General features: G+C 43.3%; 1 protein-coding gene across 1 annotated transcript in view; it reads left to right on the plus strand.

Moving 5' to 3' along the window:
- The window catches only part of ap3b1a (adaptor related protein complex 3 subunit beta 1a), a 319,942-nt gene that overhangs the window by 107,139 nt on the left and 186,854 nt on the right, over positions 1-25,949 (plus strand). The window contains exon 7 of the mRNA XM_070879808.1: positions 11,423-11,605. Coding sequence (XP_070735909.1) covers positions 11,423-11,605 — 183 coding nt within the window. The remainder of the gene's footprint in view (positions 1-11,422; positions 11,606-25,949) is intronic.

Here is a 25,949-nt window from a genome sequence, read left to right on the forward strand (position 1 = left end):
GTGCGGCTCGTGTGTGACGACATGCATTGCCTCATGTCAGTCGATGCAAGATAACCTGGCAGCACCCATGATGCGTTCATCCTACGCAAGACGCTATATCTGCCATGTTTCAGCAGCAGCCAGAAGGGCAGAGCTGGCTACTGGGAGACAAAGGGTACGGCCTCACCACCTGGCTCATGATGCCTCTATGCGTAACCTGGACGAAAGCTGACCAGGCTGTGCGACATGTTGTATTCATCATAGAGAGGACCATTGGCATCTTGAAACAGCGTTTCCCATGCCTGGACCTTCCCGGAAGCTACTTTCTATACTCCCCTGAGATTGTCGATCAGTTCACTGTTGTGTGCTGCATGCTGCATAACTTAGCCATCATGAGGCAGCAGCAGCTGGTAGGAGAAGACCCACCTGCGGTGAGAATGGCTGATGATCAGGAAGATGCAGATGACGAGCACGAGGAAGCCATGCAAATGCCCGAGGCCGGAGCACGGTGGCGGCGGAGGAGGGCGGGCCATTGTGCCCCTTTAACGATTGCTCGAGCCTTGCACCAGCAGCTCATCCCTGAACGCTTTACTGCCTGAAGGCTCAGCGACAACTATTCCACATGGACCATGTTTACTGTTTGGACCAGTTCTGTAATGTGTTGCATTGTGTTAATGGAACAAATGAAGGAAATGATTCTTGTTTACTTCAAAAGTTGTGTTTTAATCAAACAAATAATGTAAATGATTCAGTTTTAATGTAAAATATATTTTATTCGCAAGTTTAACACAGTTCTTTGTACTTAACTTAATTTTAATTAAAGTTTGATACAAGAATAATTTTAAGTTTTCAGTTACGATCACTTACAAACTTTATGACTTGCTAACTTTTAAACTTGTAAATTTACATAACTTATAACAATCTTTTAATTTGGGAACAATAATAACAGCAGCAAAGAAAGGCTGCACCCTTCTCTCCTTCATATTCTAAGACCGTCTGCCACGCTTATTCTTGGTGACTCCATCACCCCTGCCGTAGAGGTGTTTCTCGGGTTGGTACCAAGCTTATTCTTTCTAAGTTCTCGGGTAATGCGCACCTGTTGGCGGAGGGGGTGGTGGCAGGCGGTAATGTGGAGTGCCCGGCTTGGGGCTCTTCAGAGGCTGGTCTGGGGCTTGGAGTGGTAGTTGATTCTGTCACTGGGCGCGGGGTGTGGGCATGCTCCCTTATTGCAGCAGCTAACTCCAACATGCCACCCCTCATGCACCCTGACAGTGCCTCAACGACCTGAAACATTCCCTCCCTCGTGTTGAGCAAAACTCTCTCAATTACCTGTGACATTCTGTCCCTCATGTTCCGTGATAGTGTTTGTGCTAACTCTAAAATTCCCTCCCTGATGTTAGCGCATCAGCTGCCTGTGACATTCCCTCCCTCACGGTCACTGACATCGTTCCCATTTCTTGTGAGATTGCTGTTACTTCTCCTGACAGTCCTGCTACCTCATCACCCACCCCACTGATGGTGTCCAAAACTCATCACGTAAGGTCAATGCTCTCCCCACTCATTGCCATCATCTGAACCACATCTGTTAGATCCTGCACCTCAGGAGAGCGCTGTCATTTCTTCATTTCTCTGGGTGGAACTTTTATATGACCTCTGTCGGTGTCCAGCTCCTGCCATCTGTTCTCAATCACAGTAACTAGTGCCTCCACTTCATCCTGTAAGAAATTCTTGGTTCTTGCACTGCGTTGAATCTTGTATTGCTGCAGATCTGTTCTATCCAATGCTCGCACACAGCACTCCTTCTCAAACAACTGGCTCTTTAAAAATGACCGATTGCCAACCTGGAGCTGTACTGCGCATAAATATCCATTGATACGACGTCAAACAAAATTTTTTTTGTCGCGCACGAGCAGAAGGTGCGGAATCGTTTTTCGGCGCAGACAGCAGGCTCCATCCCCCGAGGCGAGTGGACACGCTGCGCAGCACCAAATTTGAATTGTATATCGGGGAAACTTTGGCAAAATATTTCTGCCTCATTTCTGGCCTAGAAAAAAAGCATAACTCTGGCAATACGCCAGAAAACGTGCATGGGCAAAATTGAGCCCATCGTCTATTTCTGAACTATGGTGTGATAGAACTTTGTGTTGAGGTTCACATACTTTGGTGTTGTAAAGTATGAAGTTTATAATGAAATTGCCATTTGCTTATAAATAGTATGCATATGCTTAACTGAGCAGTGAACTTCATTTTGCAGATTTAAGAAAACTTGTCTGCAGTCATAAAATTTTCAAGCTGGATTAGTTGTTGGAAGTAGTCAGTTTGAGTCAGAAATTTTATGTAGAAAAAAATAAAGAATGCCATCAATTACAGATTAGGCTAGTAAACTGGTAAAGCACAGAAAACATTACTTAAAATTACTACGTTTAATAATTGGATAAAAGTTGTTTTTGAATTTGTCCTTGTACTACTGTCTTCAAAAATTGTGGTCAATTTAAGTTGGAGACAAGAGGTAAAATGCCCACTATTGCACTCGTATCTGGCAGTTTTGCTCCATTTTGCCTGGTGAACAAGGAACTGTTGAAGAAAACATGACTGTTTTTTAAAAACTAACAATTATTGCACGAGTGTGAAACTGTGTGCGCCTATACATTTCAAGTGATATGCTTTATATTAAACATCTGCCAGTTTCTGTGCAATAGCCATGGTGGAGAGAGTGAGAGAGAGTATAGGGGTATGAACAGCTGAAATATTTGAGCTTGCAGCATGTTTTTAAGTACAGTGATCATAGTAAGATCCACTGCCATTTCATGGCCAAGCTCCAAATTGACTTCAGTGTCTACTGAAAAGTTGAGTTCAAATCGCAGTTCATATGCAGCTTTTGGGTCATTTATTTTCATGGGCAGATGTCTGCTCAGCACAAGTAACCTACAGTCCAGCTTCTGTTCTGGAATATAAGCAAGGATTTGATTTAGTTTTGCAACTATATTTGAACATTTAAATTTAAAAGCAAGTTAATTTACCAATCTGGAGTAGGAACTCGTATCAGTGTTTCCTGGTCTGTAGTTCAGTAACCACACAGGGCAGCACTGCCATGGCTGATCCATCAAGTGCAAAACCACATTCTAAAATGGAATAAAAACATTTAGAGCTCAGTTTAGAATTTGAGTCCATATGGTTAATAGAAAATCAAAATCATTATTTTATGTCTTGTCCTAATGTATTCTACATAATTGACACAATGACATGTCAGTCGGGATGTAACTAAGATGCAGTAAGGATTCTTGTAGCCTACTTTTGTAGACAATGAAAACCAAAGCACTGATTGTACTGACTTCCAGGAATAAAACCTCTTGCTTTCTGGTTTGAGAATAAAATCTGTTTCGAAAGAATTTAAACCAGAATTTTGAGGGAGAGAGCACTGCAGTCAATAAATGCAGCTCCACGTTTATTCTCAACAAGCAATGCATAAAATCCCCACATGATCAAAACAATGCTTGGAATAATGACTAAAACTGTATTCAGAGATGTTTTCTCCTGATGATGTCCAGTATTGTGTATAACATTAAAGCTAATGACCTTTTAAGTACAGAGTCAAAATTGGAAACATTTAAAATTATTAATGCTATTAGTCCTGTTAAAGCTACTGAAATGTCAGCTAGGTGTGTGTATCTACTCAAGGCATTATTCAGATTTGTCCGTTCCATGTATCGTGCATAGCTGGAAGCTGAAGTGTCTAATAGATGTAATTAACTGTACAAACTTGGTACAAGTATGATATGCTGTGGTTATTCAAGATTACTGGATCTGAATAACAATATTTTGGGATACTTAATCAAAATATGTAGCAGAAATATCAAAAGTACTGAGAACATGAGGCTTGTTGTGTGGAGCATAAACACAGGCATAGACCAGTTAAGCTGAATGATGCGTTTCTGTGCTGTAAATTCTACATAAAGTAACATGGTGTACCACAGGGTGGTGGAACTTGTTTTTTTTTTATTCATTCATGGGATATGGGTGTCGCTGGCAAGGCCAGCATTTATTGCCCATCCCTAATTGCCCTTGAGAAGGTGGTGGTGAGATGCCGCCTTGAACCACTGCAGTACATGTGGTGAAGGTACTCTCAGTGCTATTGAAGAGGGAGTACCAGGATTTTGACCCAGCGACTATGAAGGAACGGCGATATACTTCCAAGTCAGGATGGCGTGTGACTTGGTGGGGAAGTGTAGGTGATGGTGGTAAACCCATGCACCTACTGCCATTGTCCTTCTAGTTTGTACAGGACGCGGATTTGGAAGATGCTGCTGAAGATGCCTTGGCAAGTTGCTGCAGTATATCTTGTAGATGGTACACACTACAGCCACGGTATGTCGGTGGTGGATGGGCTGCCAATCAAGTGGGCTGCTTTGTCCTGGATGGTGTCGAGCTTCTTGAGTGTTATTGGAGTTGCACTCATCTAGGCAAGTGAAGAGTATTCCATCACACTCCTGACTTGTACCTTTATAGATGGTGGAAAGGCTTTGGGGAATCAGGAGGTGAGACACTCGCCGCAGAATGCCCAGCCTCTGACCTGCTCTTGTTGCTACAGTATTTATGTGGCTGGTTCTGTTAAGTTTCCGGTCAATTGTGACCCCCCCCCATCATCATCATAATAGGCAGTCCCTCGAAATCGAGGAAGACTTGCTTCCACTTTAAAAGTGAGTTCTCACGTGGCTGTACAGTCCAATGCGGGAATTAGTCTCTAACAGGTGGGGCAGACAGTGGTTAAAGGAAAGGGTGGGTAGGGAGCCGAGTTTGCCGCATGCTCTTTCCGCTGTCTACACTTGGTTTCTGCATGCTCTCGACGACGAGACTCGAGGTGCTCAGCGCCCTCCCTGATGCTCTTCCTCCACTTTGGCGGTCTTGGGCCAGGGATTCCCAGGTGCCAGTGGTGGGGGATTCGGTGATGGTAATGCCGTTGAATGTCATGGGGCGGTGGTTTGACTCTCGCTTGTTGGAGGTGGTCATTGCTTGGCACTTGGGTGGCACGAATGTTATTTGCCACTTATCTGCCCAAGCCTGAATATCGTCCAGATCTTGCTGCATGCAGGCATGGACTGTTTCATTAAAGTTGTGCTGGAGCCACGTGGAAGTAGAGAATTCTTCCTAGGCCCCTTCAACAACTGGAAGCATCTGCTTCTATTTGACCGGTCCCATCTTTTCATAATTAAAACAAATTCTAGCATATCACCCTGTAATCTGCATTGTCAACAAAAAAAAGCACCAATTTTCGGATGCTGCCTGGTATCAGGAAATATAGGGCCCAAGTTTCCACATGATTTGCGCCTGATTTTTAGGATCAACTGGTGGAGAACGGACTATCTTAGAAATCGCAATTCTCCACATTTTTTTTTCTGTAGTTCTCGTCAGGTAGAACAGTTCCACTTTGGAACAGACTTTTTTTCTTCAAAAGTGGGCGTGTCCGGCCACTGGCGCCTGATTTCAAAGTTTCCACAGTGAAAACGTACTCCAAACTAACTTAGAATGGAGCAAGTGAAGATTTTTGTAGAACTAAAAAAACCTGTTCTACACATTAAAAAATCAGGTGCAGGATACAAATTAGGCGTCCAGAATGAGGTGGGGGGGGGGAAGGGAAGTCATTAAATTCTATAATAAATCCTTATTTATACTTATACAAATATTATACAAATAAATCCAACCTGAATAAACATTTATAAGCAAAGAAAAGATTAAATAAATCATCTTCCTGCCTGTGTGAAAGTGCTTCAGGCAGGCCTTTCGGGACCGAAGGCTGAACGGGCCGGCCCGAGACTTCGGGCAGGGCCCGTCCCCAGCACCAGATTTACAGGTAGGTGGCGTTGGGTCGGGTCGGGGAGAGGGAGAGAGGGAGGGGGAGGGGAGGTCAGGTCGGATCCAGTCCGGGGGCGGGGGAGCGGGAGCAGGAGGTCGGGTCAGGTCCAGTCGGGGGGGCGGGAGCGCGGGTCGGGTCCAGTCGGGAGGGGGGAGGAGCGGGAGGTCCGGGGGGGGGGGCGGGAGCGTGAGCGTGGGTCGGGTCCAGTCGGGGGGGGGGAGGGGGAGGAGCGGGAGGTCGGGGGGGGGGCGGAAGTCGGGTCGGGTCCAGTCGGGGGGCAGGAGCGCGAGTCGGGGCGGGGGGTAGGGGGAGCAGGAGCGCGGGTCGGATCCGGGGGGGGGGGGGGGGGGAGTGGGAGCAGGAGCTGGCCGTGAGAGGAGCCTTATTCACGCAGTGAGGCCATTCGGCCAGGGCTAGGGACTGCGTGCTTCGGGCGCCTGGAGCTACTGCACTTGCGTGCCCACTGTAGCGCGCATGTGCAGAGGTCCCGGCACTGTTTTCAGCGCAGGGACCTGGCTCCGCCCCCCCCACCCACAGCTCGTGCTGCGCTGCGCCGAGGGCCAGAGGACCTGCAGGGAAGTGGAGAATACGGAGGATTTTTTTAGGCGCACTTTGTGGCACGAAAAACAGGCGTCCAGGTCGGGACTGCGCCGTTCTAGGCGCATGTGGAAACTTGGGCCTATAGAAACTAACGACATTGTGTTGTATCTTCTCTAAAGCCTCAATATCCTTTCCATGTCGTGGGGCCCAACACTGCACGCAGTACATTCGCTGCCTTTTGTTAAGGGTTTATATAGGTTCATCATTACCTCTTAACTTTATTATATTATACACCTCTGATGATGAAACTTAGAATTCCATTGCCTTTTTTTTTTAATAGCCTCGTCAACCTGAGGTGCTGCATTTAATGTTCTGTGAATCCATATTTCCAAATCCCTCTGCTCTTCCACAGCACTGAGCCTACTTCCTTTCAGAGTATAATTCCTGCTTTTTTTTTTAACCAAAACACATCTCATACTGACATTGAATCTTAACAATATCCCTTCCTACCACTTTGATAGGAAGAATAAAAAAGCTAATTATTTAAATGGAGAGAGATTACAAAATGCTGCAGTACGGAGGGACCTGGGGGTCCTTGTGCATGAAACACAGTTAGTATACAGGTACAGCAAGTAATTAGGAAGGCAAGTGGAATGTTGGCCTTTATTGCAAGGGGGATGGAGTATAAAAGCAGAGATGTCCTGCTACAACTGTACAGGGTATTGGTGAGGCCACACCTAGAGTACTGGGTACAGTTTTGGTTTCATTTAAGGGAGGGGATATACTTGCATTGGAGGCAGTTCAGACAAGGTTCACAAGGTTGATTCCTGAGATGAAGGGATTGTCTTATGAAGAAAGGTTGGGCAAATACTCATTGGAGTTTAGAAGAATGAGAGGTGATCTTGTTGAAATATATAAGATTCTGAGGGGACTTGATGGGGTAGATACAGAGAGGATGATTCCCCTTGTAGGGGAATCGAGAACATGGGGGCCATAGTTTCAGAATAATGGATCGCCCATTTAAAGTGGAGATAAGAGTCGTGAATCTTTGGAATTCTCTACCCCAGAGCTCTGTGGAGGCAGGATCATTGAATATATTCAAAGGTGGAGGTAGATGGATTTTTGAACAGTAGGGGAGTTGAGGGTTATGGGGAGCAGGCAGGAAAGTGCAGTAAAAGCCAAGATCATAGAAACATAGAAAATAGGTGCAGGAGTAGGCCATTCGGCTCTTCGAGCCTGTACCACCATTCAATAAGATCATGGTTGATCATTCCCTCAGTACCCCTTTCCTGCTTTCTCTCCATACCCCTCGATCCCTTTAGCCGTAAGGGCCATATCTAACTCCCTCTTGAATATATCCAATGAACTGGCATCGACAACACTCTGCGGTAGGGAATTCCACAGGTTAACAACTCTGAGTGAAGAATTTTCTCCTCATCTCAGTTCTAAATGGCTTACCCCTTATCCTTAGACTATGTCCCTGATTCTGAACTTCCTCAACAGCAGGAACATTCTTCCTGCATCTAACCTGTCCAGTCCCGTCAGAATTATATATGTTTCTATGAGATCCCCTCTCATCCTTCTAAACTCCGGTGAATACACGCCCAGTCGATCCAGTCTCTCCTCATATATCAGTCCAGCCATCACTGGAACCAGTCTGGTGAACCTTCGCTGCACTCCCTCAATAGCAAGAACGTTCTTCCTCAGATTAGGAGACCAAAACTGAACACAATATTCCAGGTGAGGTCTCACCAAGGCCCTGTACAACTGCAATAAGACCTCCTTGCTCCTATACTCAAATCCCCTAGCTATGAGGGCCAACATACCATTTGCCGCCTTCACCGCCTGCTGTACCTGCATGCCACCTTTCAATGACTGATGTACCATGACACCCAGGTCTCGTTGCACCTCCCCTTTTCCTAATCTGCCACCATTCAGATAATATTCTGCCTTTGTGCTTTTGCCACCAACGTGGATAACTTCACATTTATCCACATTATACTGCATCTGCTACGCGTTTGCCCACTCATCTAACCTGTCCAAATCACCCTGCAGCCTCTTAGCATCTTCCTCACAGCTCACACTGCCACCCAGCTTAGTGTCATCTGCAAACTTGGAAATATTACACTCAATTCCTTCATCTAAATCATTAATGTGTATTGTAAATAGCTGCGGCACCCCACTGGTCACTGCCTGCCATTCTGAAGCCATGATATTGAATGGCGGAGCAGGCTCGAGGGACCAAATGGCCTACTCCTCCTATTTCTTATGTTTTTATGTTCTCTGTTTCTTTATCAAGTTCTGTCCTTAGGAACTAAGGCTTGGGTTAGCTCACCAACAATATGTTTCTGCTCTTCTAGTTGTTGCTGCTGCTGTACCTATTGCTGTTAAAGAAGTGTGAGGTTATATGAATTTATATTGTTGGGAATTGCTAAAATTTATCGCAGATATTACTTTGCAGTACTTACACTAACGTAGATGTTTAAAATAGTCACGCTCATCTTTTAAACAATGTTTGGTTAAGTGGGGATAGTTCGAATCCTTGTATTCTTTAATGAAAAAACAAATCTGAATTTTTCACTGGCTTGCAGCTTTGTACTGTCTTAAGCTTCACCTATCATGGACAAGGTGATTACTTCAGCACAAACAGAAAGCTGATCAACCACTATATGGCCACATCAGCATGCCCGACACGAGACTTCCAAAGCAAGCGCTCTACTTGTAACTCCTACACGGCAAACGAGCCCCAAGTGGCAGAGGAAACGTTTCAAGGACACCTTCAAAGCCTCCTTGATAAAGTGCAACATCCCCACTGGCACCTGGAAGAGCATCCGGGAGGGCGTTAAGCACCTCGAGTCTCGTCTTGGAGAACATGCAGAAACCAAGCGCAGACAGTGGAAGGAGTGTGCGGCAAACCAGCCTCCCCACCCACCCTTTCCTTCAATCACTGTCTGTCCCACCTGTGATAGACTCTAATTCCTGTATTGGACTGTACAGTCACCTGAGAACTCACTTTTAGAGTGGTTAGAGGGACTGCCTATGATGATGACAAACCCAATCCACTCTGATATGTGCACCACTTCTACGGGATGTTCGATTTGAATTCAGCCATTGTTGTCTAGAAGTAAAGCATAAACATTTTAGCATGGAAGAAGGCCATTCTGCATGCTGTGTACCTATGCAGGTGCTCAGTCCACAGCAAAACTACCTACTCTTATCCCATTTATTTTCTATTTCACTAAACATTTTAATATTTTACCTTGTTCCTTGTTTAATCCTCTCAAATGCTGCAGTTGATTTGGCTTGAATGGTCACCTTGAGGTATTGCTTTCCATATATTTATTTTATAGCCCGACCTGCGAAGGTGTTGTGTTCTCTTTCAGGTCGGGGGGCCATGAGGGACCACCTATGATGAAAATGCTTTCCATATCTTAAGCCTTTGGGCTCAATTTTCCCCAATGCCATTTTTTGGCGTACTTGAAGAGTTCCGCCTGTTTTTTGGGGGCCCAACCATGGAAAAAAAAAAGTCATCCAACTTTTCCAGTTTGACTTGTTGATTTTTGGCGCTGCGTAGCCTGTTCTTTAGCTTTGGGGGTGGAGCCTAAGATCTGCACCAAAAAGATCGGGTTGCCAGGGTAACGAGGGACACAGTGCGGGCTGAGACTAGAAAGTGAATCATGCAACACATTCTGGCCAGCTCACAGCAATCTGCACAAGAACCTTGCACATTGCAGCAGCTTATCAGCATGAAATTATTAGTTATGCCAAAAATCTATCCCCTGCCTGGTGCCGCTCCTAACCTTGGCCGAAAGGCTCCGCCCCCCCCCCCCCCCCCCCCCAGTCCTGGTGCCAGGTGCTGCTCCTAACCTTAGCCTAAAGGCTCCCCCGCCCCCCTTTCCTGGTGCCAGGAGCTGCTCCTAACCTTGGCCAAAAGGCCTCCCTCCCCTCCCAGTGCCGGATGCCGCTCCTAACCCTTGCTGAAAGGCCATCCTCCTCCTGCTGGGTGCTGCTCCTAATGCTGGCCGAAAGGCCTCCCACCCTCTCCTCTCTTCCCTCCCTTTCCCCCCCCCCCCCCCCCCCCCCCCACCTCTTCAGTCCTCCACCCCCCCACCGCCTCTCTCTCCCTCTCCTGCTGCTGTTCCAGTTGTGGAACTGGATCGTCTGTGCTGATTCTTTTACCTGCGCCAATTTTGTTAACTGCCCAGGAGCTTTTTCCAGAACGGTCACATCTTAAGAAAAATTGGCATAAATCGGAGCTGGCCAAACTTGCTAAAACGGCCAGAATTGGCGCGGATGGCAGGTTACGCCACCGATGAGGTTTAAAAAAAAAATCGGAGCCTAAAAAAATCCTACCCAAGTGAATTACGCTAGCGCAGAAATTGGGGAAACTTGGAGATTTTAATTTACTCCCCAAAAAAATGGCGCAGATAATTGGGGAAAATTGAGCCCAATGTGTTGGCAGAAAAAGATCATTTAATATCAATCCTAAATTTATGACCTTTGCTACAAATTGTATGATTAGTGGAAATAAATGTACTCTGGCTCACACCATACAAATGTTTAATATTTCTATTATACTTTATTTTTATTGGTGTACAATACTTTTATAACCTTGTGTATATATTACACATTCAATTATTGTTGAATATCTTCCATACGTATTTATATACTTAAGATTCCATATAGCAGTCAAAATTTGTAAAGTTTTCCAAATCTGCATGTTTTCCTTAATAGCTTCATTTTATGGGCTCCTTTTGTGTTGGAATTAAAGCTTTTTTTTAAAGTGAGGCTGGTTTTTGAAGTTGGCAATTATGTTTTAAAGAAGATTTTTCTTGCAACTAATGAAGTTAATTTTGCTAAGTAATTTATATCCTTCTGTTTTGGCTTTGTTAATAACTTGTGCTGTTCATGGAATTAGACAAAGACTCTGGAGAAAAGCTCTGAAAACATTTTCACACTGCTGGTAATGATGTTGCTCCAGAGAATAATGAACTTCCACAAGTTGATTTGAATTTGTCTTTACTCATGTTGTTTTGTGCTCTCTGTTCGCAGCTAGTAGCTGGAAGTGTTGTAATGTCATTTGAGGAGGTCTGCCCAGAGCGAATTGACCTGATTCACAAGAATTACCGCAAGCTGTGTAACCTGTTGGTAGATGTGGAGGAGTGGGGACAGGTTGTCATAATCAACATGCTCACTCGCTATGCACGAACACAGTTTCTAAGTCCATGGAAGGAGGTGGGTATTGTGTTGAGGAAAGAATTCTGTCTTTTTCATTGTCTTGCATGCTTTTGTGTTTGCAAAAGTAAGTAATTTGTCTTTGCATTGAGATGCTTCTGAGAGATATAAGGCAAGCCTCTGTCTACATCAGTATTTAAATAAAATTACTGTAAATTATATTTTTAATGTTTTATGAATATCAATGCAAGGACTAGATTGAACTCAAGTCACCTGATAGTTAACTATTGGTTTCTAATAATTTATAGCTAACTTAAAATAACTTATTCTGCTTTTTAAAAAGAAAAAAAACATGTTCTCTGTACATGATTCTTGTATTACACTATATGGTCCTCCCAGTAGTTCATTCTTATAAAGTACACTGTTTACAAAATATTTAAAACATTTTCAGAAGAAACTTTAACATAACTGACACTGAAGTTGTATATTTAAGAATAAATGTATTGTTTGATTAAATGCCGGCATAGCAGTTTAAAGTGGTTACTCCAGAGTAATATTACGGAAGAAAATTCCTAATAAATACCAGTATGTTCTACTTCCACCCCCATCTCCACTCATCGGGCCCAAGTTTCCACATGATTTGCTCCTGATTTTTAGGAGCAACTGGTGCAGAACGGAGTATCTTAGAAATCGGAATTCTCCACATTTAGTTTTCTGCAGTTCTAGTCAGGTAGAACAGTTTCACTTTGGAACAGAATTTTTTTTTCAAAAGGGGGCGTGTCCGGCCACTGACGCCTGATTTCAAAGTTTCCACGGTGAAAACGTACTCCAAACTAACTTAGAATGGAGTAAGTGAAGATTTCTGTATGCTTGAAAAAACCTTGTCAACACATTAAAAAATCAGGCGCAGGTTACAAATTAGGCGTCGGGAACGAGGGGGGGGGGGAAGAAGGGAAGTCATTAAATTCTATAATAAATCCTTAGTTATACTTATACAAATATTATACAAATAAATCCAACCTAAATAAAAATTTATAAGCAAAGAAAAGATTAAATAAACCATGTTCCTACCTGTGTGAAAGTGTTTCAGGCAGCGGTTTGCCGTCAGGACCGAAGGCTAAACGGGCCGGGTCCGAGACTTCGGGCAGGGCCCGTCCCCAGCACCAGATTTACAGGTAGGTGGCGTTGGGTCGGGGAGTGAGGTTCGGTTCGGGTCGGGAAGGAGGGGGAGAGGGAGGTCAGGTCGGGGAGAGGTCAGGTCGGATCCAGTCCGGGGGCGGGTCCAGTCGGGGAGGGGGGAGCGGGAGTCTGGTCGGGTCCCGTCGGGGGGGAGCGGGGGTCGGGTCGGGTCCCGTCGGGCGGGAGCGGGGGTCGGGTCCAGTCGGGGGGGGGGGGGGCGGGAGTCCAGTTGGGGGGGTGGGGGGGTCGGGTCCAGTCGGGGGGGAGTGGGAGCTGGAGTCTGGTCGGGTCCAGTCGGGGGGGGGGAGCGGGTGCGGGAGCCGGGTCGGGTCCTGTCTGGGGGGAGAGCGGAGCGGGAGTCGGATCCGGTCCGGGGGTGGGGGGAGCGAAGTCGGGTTGGGAGGAAGCAGGAGCTGTGGCCGTGGGAGAGGAGCCTTATTCACGCAGCCCCAGTGAGGCCATTCGGTCAGGGCTAGGGGCTGTGTGCTTCGGGCCCCTCCCACACAGTTTCGGGCGCCTGGAGCTACTGCACTTGCGTGCCCACTGTAGCGCGCATGTGCAGAGGTCCCGGCACTGTTTTCAGTGCAGGGACATGGCTCCGCCCCCTACAGCTCGTGCTGCGCTGCTCCGAGGGCCAGAGGACCTGCAGGGAGGTGGAGAATACGGAGGGTTTTTTTAGGTGCACTTTGTGGCGCGAAAAACGGGCGTCCAGGTCGGGACTGCGCCGTTCTAGGCGTGGCTAGAAACTTGAGCCCAAAATTCCCTCCAGTCACTTGCACCTTTTGTTTTAAGTTTACTGTTTCTTTCCAGTCAAATAGATGTTGTATAATGACACAGGTGTATGTTTTCAAGGCTGAAAATCCCTAGCTTATCAAAATTTCCCCTCATTTCTCTCCTTGGAGACTAAATATCAACCTCACTGCTCTCTGTACTGTGTCTGGATTATGTTGCATCAACCAGAACTGCAAGCAGTACTCCAGGTGTGGCTTGACCAAGGCACTGTACAGCTTCAACATGATGCCTAGGGAATTGAATTCAACTTACTTGACTGTATAACTCTGCTTTTTATTGGCTTTGTTTATTGCTACCTCAGTGTTTAGACATGGTGGGATAAATTTCCGTCTTTGCCTGGGTGTTCAGCTGGTGGAACAATCGGCCACCATTTATAGAACCCGACCAATTTTTATTACATTGATTTTAATAGAATGAAAATCGTGTGGTTTCTGCAAGGAGTGATTGATCCACTCCACTAGATTACTGCCCAGGCGGTGAAGATGAAAATTTACCCCAATTAGTGACAAGTTAACTGATATCTTTAGGCCCCTAACTGTCCCCTCAGCAATTTCTATTGCAACACCAATTTGTATTTATAATGTGCCCTTAACATAAGAAAAACATCCTGAGCCATTTAGCAGAGGCGTAACGAAAACAAATGGACTCTGGGACCAAGAAGGGGCAACAAAAGCTTGGTCAGAGATGGGTTTTAAGAGTTGCTTGGAAGAGGAGAGGAAGGTGAAGAGGCAGAGGGGTTTTGGGAGGTAATTTTCGAGTGTGAGGCCTAGGTGGTATTTTTTCTTAAAATATGCAGTATTCTACAAACAATGACGGACAGGTAGAGACCCTCTGGTCCATTGAGCCTGTCCCACACAATTGCAATACCTTGTATATCACAAGTTATACACTCCACCCCACCCAAAACCATGTGATCTCATGGGAGAGGCAAAAAAACAGATTTTAAAAGAACCCAGGCCAATTTGAGGGAACAAACTTTGGGAAATTCCTCTCCATCTAGGCGATCAAAACTGGTCCAGGAGATCATTCTGGCCTTGAATTCCCTGCAGTTACCGACCTGCAAGAGGTGATCGCCGCAGCCAGAAATAAATCCAGCTTTTGCTTGAAAGGAATTCAGCAAGTCTGCATCCACCACTTGAAACAGCAGCTTGTTCCAGAGGTCTACTATTCTGTGGGAAAAGAACTACCTCCTGATGTCTAACCTGGATCTATCCCTATACAACTTACATTTGTGACCCCCGAGTCCTGCCTAACCTGTTTGATTGAAATAAACTGTCAGCTGGAACACCATCTATTCCCTTCATTATCTTATAAACTTCAATCAGGTCCCCCCAAGTCTACGCTGCTCTAAGGTATAGAGTCCCAACTCTCTTAGCCTATCTTGATAACTAAGATGCTTTAAACTTGGAATTAGTCTAGTACCCCTCTTCTGCATCCTTTCCAGAGTATTGAAATTATTTTTTGGCCTGCTTTCCTGCTACTTTATTTATTTCCAGCTGTGTTTTTCCAGTCTGCATTTATTTCCTATCAACCTATTCATATTTTTTTGATTTGCTTCTAACTGGTCCTATCAGACCTCTTAGATGAAAGCCATATTGTGGGTTGGGTACCCTCTCTGGCCAGCCAGTACTGTTTTTTTTCTGGATTTTTTTTAGTCAGAATATGTGATCCTCAAAGGTAGTAATCTCAAGATTGCTACCACTGCCACGTGCTAGTCAGAATAGAAATAACAGGATAGTTAAGATGAATACGTGGCTTGAGGAATGCTGCAAGAGGGAGGGATTCAAATTCCTCGGACATTGGAACCGATTCTGGGGGAGGTGGGACCAGTACAAACCGGACGGTCTGCACCTGGGCAGGACCGGAAATGATGTCCTAGGAGGAGTGTTTCCCTGCATAGATTCCCATCCTCCTGCCATATTAGTTTAAACCTTTGCCAACACTTCCCCCAAGACATCGGTTCCAGTCCTGCCCAGGTGCAGACGTCTGGTTTGTACTAGCGAATGATACTTCAAGGGTTGACGGTAGATAGGCATTTAAAGATCACATGGATGAACTTCAACAATTGTACATCCCTGTCTGACGTAAAAATAAAACGGGGAAGGTGGCTCAACCGTGGCTAACCATGGAAATTAGGGATGGTGTTAAATCCAAGGAAGAAGCATATAAATTGGCCAGAAAAATCAGCAAACCTGAGGACTGGGAGAAATTTAGAATTCAGCAGAGGCAGACAAAGGGTTTAATTAGGAGGGGGAAAATAGACTATGACAGGAAGCTTGCAGGGAACATAAAAACTGACTGCAAAAGCTTCTATAGATATGTGAAGAGAAAAAGATTAGTGAAGACAAATGTAGGTCCCTTGCAGTCAGAATCAGGTGAATTTATAATGGGGAACAAAGAAATGGCAGACCAATTGAACAAATACTTCTGTCTTCACTAAGGAAGACATAAATAACCTGCTGGAAATACTAGGGAACCGAGGGAAATCCCTATTAGTCAAGAAATTGTGTAAGGGAAATTGGTGGGATTGAAGACTGATAAATCCCTGGGGCCTGATAGTCTGCATCCCAGAATACTTAAGGAAGTGGCCCTAGAAATAGTGGATGCATGGGTGATCATTTTCCAACATTCTATAGACTCAGGATCAGTTCCTATGGACTGGAGGGTAGCTAATGTAACACCATTTTTTTTAAAAAGGAGGGAGAGAAAAAACACGGAATTATAGACCGGTTAGCCTGACATCGGTAGTGGGGAAAATGTTGGAATCAATTATTAAAGATGTAATAGCAGCGCATTTGGAAAGCAGTGACTGGATCGGTCCAAGTCAGCATGGATTTGTGAAAAGGAAATCATGCTTGACAAATCTTCTAGAATTTTTTGAGGATGTAACTAGTAGAGTGCATAAGGGAGAACCAGTTGATGTGGTGTATTTGGACTTTCAAAAGGCTTTTGACAAGGTCACACACAAGAGATTAGTGTGCAAAATTAAAGCACATGGGATTGGGGGGGTAATGTATTGACGTAGATAGAGAACTGGTTGGCAGACAGGAAGCAAAGAGTAGGAATAAACGGGTCCTTTTCAGAATGGCAGGCAGTGACTAGGGGTACCGCAAGGTTCAGTGCTGGGACCTCAGCTTATTTACAATATACATTAATGATTTAGATGAAGGAATTGAGTGTAATATCGCCAAGTTTGCAGATGAGACTAAGCTGGGTGGCTGTGTGAGCTGTGAGGAGGATGCTAAGAGGCTGCAGGGTGACTTGGGACAGGTTAGGTGAGTGGGAAAATACATGGCAGATGCAGTATAATGTGGATAAATGTGAGATTTTCCACTTTGGTGGCAAAAGCAGGAAGGCAGAATATTATCTGAATGGTGACACATTAGGAATAGGGGAGGTGCAACGAGACCTGGGTGTCGTGGTACATCAGTCATTGAAAGTTGGCATGCAGGTATAGCAGATGGTGAAGAAGGCAAGTGGCATGTTGGCCTTCACTGCGACAGGATTTGAGTATAGGAGCAAGGGGGTCTTACTGCAGTTGTACAGAGCCTTGGTGAGGCCACACCTTGAATATTGTGTACAGTTTTGGTCTCATAATCTGAGGAAGGACATTCTTGCTATTGAGGGAGTGCAGCGAGGGTTCACCAGACTGATTCCCGGGATGGCAGGACTGACATATGAAGAAAGACTGGATCGACTAGACTTGTATTCACTGGAATTTAGAAGAATGAGAGGGGATCTCATAGAAACATATAAAATTCTGACGGGATTGGACAGGTTAGATGCAGGAAGAATGTTCCCGATGTTGGGGAAGTCCAGAACCAGGGGTCACAGTCTAAGGAAAAGGGGTAAGCCATTTAGGACCGAGATGAGTAGAAACTTCTTCACTCTGAGAATTGTGAACTTGTGGAATTCTCTACCACAGAAAGTTGTTGAGGCCAGTTCGTTAGATATATTCAAAAGTAGTTAGATGTGGCCATTATGGCTAAAGGGATCAAGGGATATGAAGAGAAAGCAGGAATAGGGTACTGAAGTTGCATGATCAGCCATGATCATATTGAATGGTGGTGCAGGCTCGAAGGGCCGAATGGCCGCCTACTGCACCTATTTTCTATGTTTCTATGCTATCCTTGCAGCCATGGAGCCATATGGGAATCCTTGCTGTGACATCACAGACAGAGGCTTGATGTGTGCATCCTTGCAGTTCAGAAAATCATGCTTTTTCAAAAGAAATACATGATTTGAGTACAATTTTTTTTTCTCTCGAAAATGGGGGTCAGTACTTTGAACCGCAAGTAACTCCCCAGACTTTACTTCTCTAATTATCAGGTTATGAATATAGCCAAAATGCTTTTTTTTTTTTACATGCATAATCATAGCCAACATAAGCCAACTCTTTGGGTTTGTTAGCAATCTTACCTCGAAGTCAAAGTCATGGGAAGCTTGCCTCATGTCTATGGATGATCTCACCATGTAGATAATGAAGAGGAGGCTGGGCAGGCAAGCCTAGATCCTAAAAATAATGGTACAGGGGTAGGAAGAAAAACATTGTTGGAGATGCTATGGCTACAATCAGCTATTTAGGAGTGAAACCAACTTTGTCCCACATTCTCACCACTCTTGAGTAAAGAAATTTATTAGTCACTATCTTGTAGTTATGATCCTTAGTTTTGGAATCTCCCGCAAGTGGAAACATTCTTTCCAAATCTACCCTGTGCAACCCATTAATAATTTTAAAGACCTCCATCACGCCTCCTTTAAGTTCTCTTTTCTAAAGAGGAAAAGTCTCAAACTGTTCAATCTTTCCCGATAGCTGTAATCTCTCAGTCCTGGTACCATCCTTGTAAAAAAAAAAAAAAAAAAATTTTTCACTTTTGTGAGTATTCAGTGAAGTCCCTGAAGCAAATAATTGTATGTGCAATGCAAAAAGTTACATTAAAAATTGAACTAACTCGAGTTACATTTTTCATGTTTTGCATTTTTTTTGCATAAACATCGCATTATAGATTTGACTTCCCAGCAACAAGATGTAAATCTACCACTATATGTTCCAGATAACAATTAAAGGACTATTAACTAGACAGCAGTCATATCAATTATGGTATATTTTGTGTAATTTTTCTTAAATGACAACATTTATGATGAATATTCTAGCCTAAGTAAAGCCGATTACACAGTGCACTACTCAGAATTCATAGTGCTGTCAAAGAGAAGACCGATTGACTTTAGATTTACATATTAATGAGGAGATTTGTTAACGGGGTGCTTGACTAAAAGAAAATAAAAGCATATTTATAGGGTTTGACATTTATAAATGGAGCTGATGTAGGAAAATGGAAATTAAACCTTTTTGTTAATAAATTTGCAAGACTGATAAAATGAATGTTTGTTTGGGTTTTCAAATTTTGTAAATGTAATAAAAAAATACCATTGTTAAAGTTAAGTACTTACAGTTGAAAGGTGCATAAATCTACAATGATGAATACAGCTCAAAGTTTTTCAATAATTGTTCCTATTTTGTTAAAGAAATTGAGTATCAACAGCACAATGAAGGATTAAGAGAAACTTTGAGAAAAAATTTGTAAGAGTTTGGTAGAATGCAGAATTATTTGTGCAAAAGGAACACTAGCATTTGAAGTGCAATAGCTCAAGAAAATAGCATCTAAAGCTCTCTGGTAATTGGAATAAAATACTTTTTAACTTGCCATTCAGATCAGAAATCTGTTATCCTAGCGACTGGGCAAGGAGTGATTTTTCAATGCACAATATACAGAAAAATTGTAACATGTGAAGGAATTTGTTAAAATGTTCTTGGGTAAAGTAAGAAATCTAGCTTCATGAATAAATCTTGCTTTATAGTTTATTTAAGCCATGATACTCCCAGATATTGTCCGGTATAATACTTGTTAAAATAGAAGTCAGTAATGCATGCTGGAATTGAGATGATAAGCTACTTGAGCTCTGCTATCATGGCTTGTGACATGAGTAAATGCTTGATCTATTCCTGCCTCGTAACGTGTTTTAGCCCATCTGTTATCCTATAAGTTATTCAAGAACATACCTTTGAAGATGGATCCATTTCAGGATTGGGTGTTTACTTTCAGCATCAGCTTTTATTGTCTGGGTCCTCTAATTGTCAGTTGTGTCACACTTCTTGTTCTGGAGACAAAATAATGACCATACCAGGTACAATCTCCATATGCAGCTTTTTTAAAAAAAAATGTACAGATCAAATGGAGAGCAAATTTTGAAAATGGGAAATTTTTAAAAGTCTGGGAACTGATTGGTTAACGAAACTCAAAAATCTGTAGTACTATTGGAAACGAATGCAACTGGCTTTTTTGGGGGACCCAAGATTGCATAGGAAGTAGAAATGCCAGTGATACAAATTGGGAGTTGTCCAACTGCATTAGCCAAGATGTTTTTTGCAGCATTAAGTTAAAGGAAGTTTCTTCAATTGCCATTATTCAATGGGTAATACCATAATCTGCCATTGAAATGTGCCAAATAAACGTGCATGTTAAATTAACTGCATTTGAGCAACAATCTTAGTCTACTTCCATGGCTTTCATGTTGGATATGTATTGGCTGTGCAGAACATGGCTGCGTGTTCCCTTTAGCACATGATATAGTGACAGATGCAGGAGCCTCAGTTCTGTGTTCTGTTTCCTGACAGTGACACCCTTCATTTTGATATGCATCAAATAGAAGTGAAAGGTGATTAATTTTAACACAGGTTTTTCTTTGTGGCGTTGTCATTATTTAAACAATAGGTGCTGATATAGTTGGGGAATTGGTTGGAGTTACTGATGTGGGCAGTGACGGAGTGCTGAGTTAACCAACAGCTGGAGCAACATGACTTTGAAGCATTCTGGTTTAAGGACTGTCTCTTTAGCAGTTGATTCAGCTCCATTGCACAATTTCAATAGATGTGTTTCCCAAAAAAAAGATGCTTAACATGCTTTGAATATTTTGACGCTTTTAAAAGAAAACACATACTTTGAGTATCAAGACGAGCTGTTTTCCAAATAAGTTGCACGGTGCTTTCTCAATTTACCTAACAGATAATCATAATTCAGTCAACAAGCTCGCTCTCCTTTTTGTGTGAAGTTGAATGTTTAAGATTTAATTGGAGTTATGAAGCAAGGATTAGAGCTCTAACATTGCTATTTCTAACATTTTTAATTATTCCAAGAACTAGAGTCTAGATTATGGTAGCATAGACATTTTTTGCGATGGTTAATTACTGTGCTTAAACCGGTAAGTTGTAACTCAGGTTTGGAAGTCACAAAAATCTGCATACCAGTATGACTTGTGCACGGTGCTAATGAAAGGAACAGCATTCTTACAATGTTGCCGAGTGCAAACTGATTTAATTGATTGACTAAAGCCACGCTTCGATACCATTCTTTGCGTGTTGAACACTGGAGTTAGCATTCCATTCTGTTGGAATAATACTGCACGTATACTGATGAGTTGCATTCCCATTTAGAAACTCGATGTCAATATGTGTTTCCATATTCAAGTGAATGCAATCTATACAGATGTGTTTTGTAATTTTGGTTAAAGTTAAAAATGTTTCAGGTCACCTGTTGCCATTTGTCATCTCCAGACTCACTTATTGCAATACAAAAGCAAAATACTGCGGATGCTGGAATCTGAAATAAAAACACAAAATGCTGCTGCCTGACCCGCTGAGATTTCCAGCACTTGCTGTTTTTATTATCTACTATTGCAATGTTCTTCTGGCCAGTTTCCCAACCTCTCAGGGAATAAGGGGTTATGGGGAGCGGGCAGGGAAGTGGAGCTGAGTCCATGATCAGATCAGCCATGATCTTATTGAATGGCGGAGCAGGCTCGAGGGGCCGTATGGCCTACTCCTGCTCCTATTTCTTATGTTCTTATGTAAACTTCAGCTCGTCCAAAACTCTGTTGCCTGTATCCTATCCCTGCTCACCCATCACCACTGTACCCACTGACTTACATTGGCTCACCATCTCCTAAATCTTCCAAGTTAAGATTTTCATCTTCATGTTTAATTCCCTTCATGGCTTTGCCCTTCCCTATCTCTGTAATCTAACTCATCCATACAGTTCTCCCGACCCTACCTACCTACCTACCTACCTACCTACCTACCTACCTACCTACCTACCTACCTACCTACCTACCTACCTACCTACCTACCTACCTACCTACTAGCAGCGAACCGACCGGCAGAACTGTTCTCCGACTCTGGCCTCTTGTGCAATCAGGTCAAAGCCCTAAGCTCTGGAATTTCCTTCCAAACACACTTCCTCTCCACCTCCCTCTCAGCATGACACACTGACTTGCATTATACTGTTTCACCTGTAGAATTCAACATTCTGGCTCTTAAAGACACCAAGTTTCAGGTCACCTCTCCCAATACCTGCTTTGGCTCGGCATCCATCCTTATCTGATTAAGCTTCTGTGAAGTGCAGAAAGCAGGAATGGGGTACTGAAATTGCATGATCAGCCATGATATTGAATGGTGGTGCAGGCTCGAACGGCCGAATGGCCTACTCCTGCATCTATTTTCTATGTTTCCATGAGGGTGTTGCATTTGATCTAGCAAGGCTTTTGACAAGGTCTTACATGGCAGACTGGTCACAAAAGTAAAAGTCCACGGGATCCAAGGGAAACTGGCAAGTTGGATCCAAAATTGGCTGAATGGCAGGAAGTAAAGGCTAATGGTCGATGGATGTTTTTGTGAATGGAAGGATGTTTCCAGTGAGGTCCTGCAGGGCTCAGTAGTCTGTCCCTTGCTTTTTGTGATGTACATCAATGATTTAGACTTCAATGTAGGGGGCATGGTTAAGAAGTTTGCAGATGATACAAAAATTGGCCATGTGATAGTGAGGAAGAAAGCTGTAGACTGCAGGAAGATATCAGTGGACTGGTCAGATGGGCAGAAAAGTGGCAAATGGAATTTAATCTGGAGATGTGTGAGGTAATGCATTAGGGGAAGGCCAGCAAGGCAAGAGAATACACAATAAATGGTAGGATACTCAGATGTATGGAGGGACAGAGGGACCTTGGAATGCATGTCCACAGATCCCTCAACAACAACAACAACTTGTATTTATACAGCGCCTTTACCGGAGTATTATGCGATTTAAAAAAATTTGACACTGAGCGCATAAGTAGAAATTAGCGCAGGTGACCAAAAGCTTGGTGACAGATGTATGTTTTAAGGAGTGTCTTGGAGGAAGAGGAAAGAGAGGTACAGCGGTTTCGGCAGGGAGTTCCAGAACTTGGAGCCTCGGCAACAGAAGGCACGGCCACCCATGGTTGAGTGATTTATAATCAGGGATCCCCGAGAGCAGAATTAAAGGAGCGCAGACATCGCGGGGTTTTGGGGCTGGAGGAGCTTACAAAGATAAGGAGGGGTGAGGCCATGGAGGGATTTGAAAATAAGGATGATAATTTTGAAACCTGATCCCTGAAAGCAAGACAGGTCAATAAGGTGGTTTAGAAGGCAGACGGAATAGTTGCCTTTATTAGCTAAGGCATAGAATATAAGAGCAGGGAGGTTGTGCTTGAACTGTATAAAACACTAGTTCGACCAAAGCTAGAGCACTGCGTACAGTTCTGGTCACCACATTACAGGAAGGATGTGATCGCATTACAGAGGGTACAGAGGAGATTTACGAGGATGTTGCCAGGACTGGAGAATTTTAGCTGTGAGGAAAGATTGGATAGGGTGGGGTTGTTTCTTTGGAACAGAGGAACAGGGGTGTATAAAATTATGAGGGGCCGAGATGGAGTGGATAGGAAGTACCTATTTCCCTTCGCAGAAAGGTCAATAACCAGGGGGCATAGATTTAAAGTAATTGGTTGAACGATTAGAGGGGAATTGACCATTTTTTTCACCAAGAGGGTGGTGGAAGTCTGGAAAACTCTACCTGAAAGGGTGGTAGAGGCAGAAACTCTCTCCGCACTTGAGTAGTACTCGGATATGTACGTGAAATGTTGTAACCTACAAGGCTATGGACCAATAGCTGGAAAGTGGGATTAGGCTGAATAGCTCTTTTCTGTCCGGCACAGACGTGATGGGCCGAATGGTCTGCGGTGCCGTAAATTTCTGTGGCTCTGTATAAATTTAAGTTGTTCGGAGTACAGAAACTGGTGGTTGATGCTTTGTAAATCTGAGATAGGCGTGGTGGGTGAATAGCCACTTGGTGGATTACATTCACTGTGTTTTAGTTTATGGTATTGCACAGTGGGAGGCGTATATTTGTTGAACTAGCCAAGGGTGAAGCTGAAAAAGATTTAGGGATGGTAATACACTTGGCACTTAACATGTCCAGTTATTGTGCAATAGCAATCAATGAAGGAAACTGAATGATGAATTATACAGGCAAAACAGTAGAATACAAGTCGGAGTGTCATGCTGAAACTGTGCACCGCTTTGATCAGAGTGCACTTCTAAGTGCTGTTTGGTTTTGGTCACTGAGGCAAAAAGAAGATCTTGAAACCCTGGAAAGGCTTCAAAGCAGAGCCATTATCATGATTCCTAGTGTGTAAGGATTCAGTTACAAGGAAAAAATTTGGGCTCTACAACCTTGAAAGGAGTCATCTGAGCAGGAGCCTGGGGGCTATCAACCATGCAGATTAAACAGTGTTAAAAAGCTAAATTTGGAATTCAATTTGGTGAAGGCTAAATTCAAAACTGATGACATGCAGACTGTAATCAAGACTTGGAATTCATTTTTATTTGGGGTAATGGATAGCAAGATACATATTACAGACAGTGGAATCCTGTGTGTGGATGCTGGAATGGGGTGGGAAAGGTTGATTTTTCTAGATTGAATGAGTTAAGATGGGCAGAATGGCCTTCCTCAATTATATTTACTTTGTGATTTTGTGAAAGTAACTGGATTAAATCTACCCCTTAGATGGGTGCTGGACACCTATGTTAATTTTGAACCTGCTTTATTAATTAAAATAAGGTGAGATTTTAGGGCAAGGCATCATACTGACATACTCTAAAGCATCAAGTAGCAACTTTTTAGAGCAAATTTTCTCTTTTTGAAGAAGACAAATATCTCTTCATCTTGGAGCAGATTCTGGCTGTGACTTTAATTTTGCTTCAGGGTAGCATTAATGCCCTGATGCAAAATATCCAATTGGTAATCAATATCATCACACAGATGGGTAATTCAATACCTCCCATTGCATGCAAGTACTCTAGGGAGACCCTCTGTAAAAACTGAGAGATCACATTGTTTGTCATTGATCCAAACTGAATCCAATCATGCATGGCTAATGCTATAAATGGGATTTTATATACAGTTTTCACAGGAAGTACATTTTGAGCTTGTATTCCACTGATGCAGCTTCCTCCATGCTGCGAGCCAAGATTTTTAATTCGTATCGGATGATGATCCCGTCATAAAAACTGCTCGCGTATATAAGTTGCAGAATAAAATAATGCTTTGTTTCAAATCCTAAAAGTAGAATTTAAAATGTGTCCACTTTACATTCATTAGTAAAAGACGACTGGGCATTTTTGGGTTGCAGGCACACCATCGAAAGGTCCTGTTGCAATTTGACCAAAGCATGGTAGTTACATATCAGTCAAGTGTTTATTTTTTCCTGCGTCACATTGATATTTTTCTGCACATATTATCGATTTCTGATTGCTCCACTTAATATTTAGAGAATACAAAAGGGTGCATAAAGATATCACTTATACTTGCGCAGTAGATTGTGTTGTGATTTGATTTTGTTACGGTGTTTTAATTGGTATATTGAGAGCATGAATGATTATTATTCTGTTGATGAGGTTACAGAGAGGTTTGCATGGTGAATTTATTTTTCTACATTAGAACAAGACTGTTAGTGTATGAGTGTGCCTTTCATGGGGAGAAAGATACCCCGAGTGTTGTTAGATTTTTTTTTTCCCCTCCAGTATTCAGCTCACCTACACATGAAGGTAGTAACTCATGCTGGGAGAAGATTCAGTAGCACCAGAAGCTTGTTGGTATGTTTCTCAAATAGTATGAACAGTGAGTGTTTTGACTGTGAGCCAAGCTCCATCCTGCCTCAGCTGAAGTCCATATAAACTTTCAGCAGAGATTAACAAATGTAATTGGGAACAGATCGCTGGTGATGGTGTACCTACCCCTTCCCAGCCCAGAGATGTTGATGCCAATTGTAGTGCTCCCACTGCCACCTGGTTAACTCACCATGCATGATGGATTGAATCTGTGACTTTCTGGTCAGTAAAGCTTAATTCACAACACGTGGTGGCTTTATCTACTAAGCCAATTGAGCAGCCTACCATGTTCAAATGGAATGTATGCTTTTATGATATGTTCACAACTAAGATTAATCTGTTGTAATAAACTGGAAGTAATGCAGTTTGATCATTTGGGCATGAGATTATGATTTGTCTGTTAAATCAGGAATT

The sequence above is a fragment of the Pristiophorus japonicus genome, chromosome 1 (assembly GCF_044704955.1).
Source record: "Pristiophorus japonicus isolate sPriJap1 chromosome 1, sPriJap1.hap1, whole genome shotgun sequence".
Classification (NCBI taxonomy): domain Eukaryota; kingdom Metazoa; phylum Chordata; class Chondrichthyes; family Pristiophoridae; genus Pristiophorus; species Pristiophorus japonicus.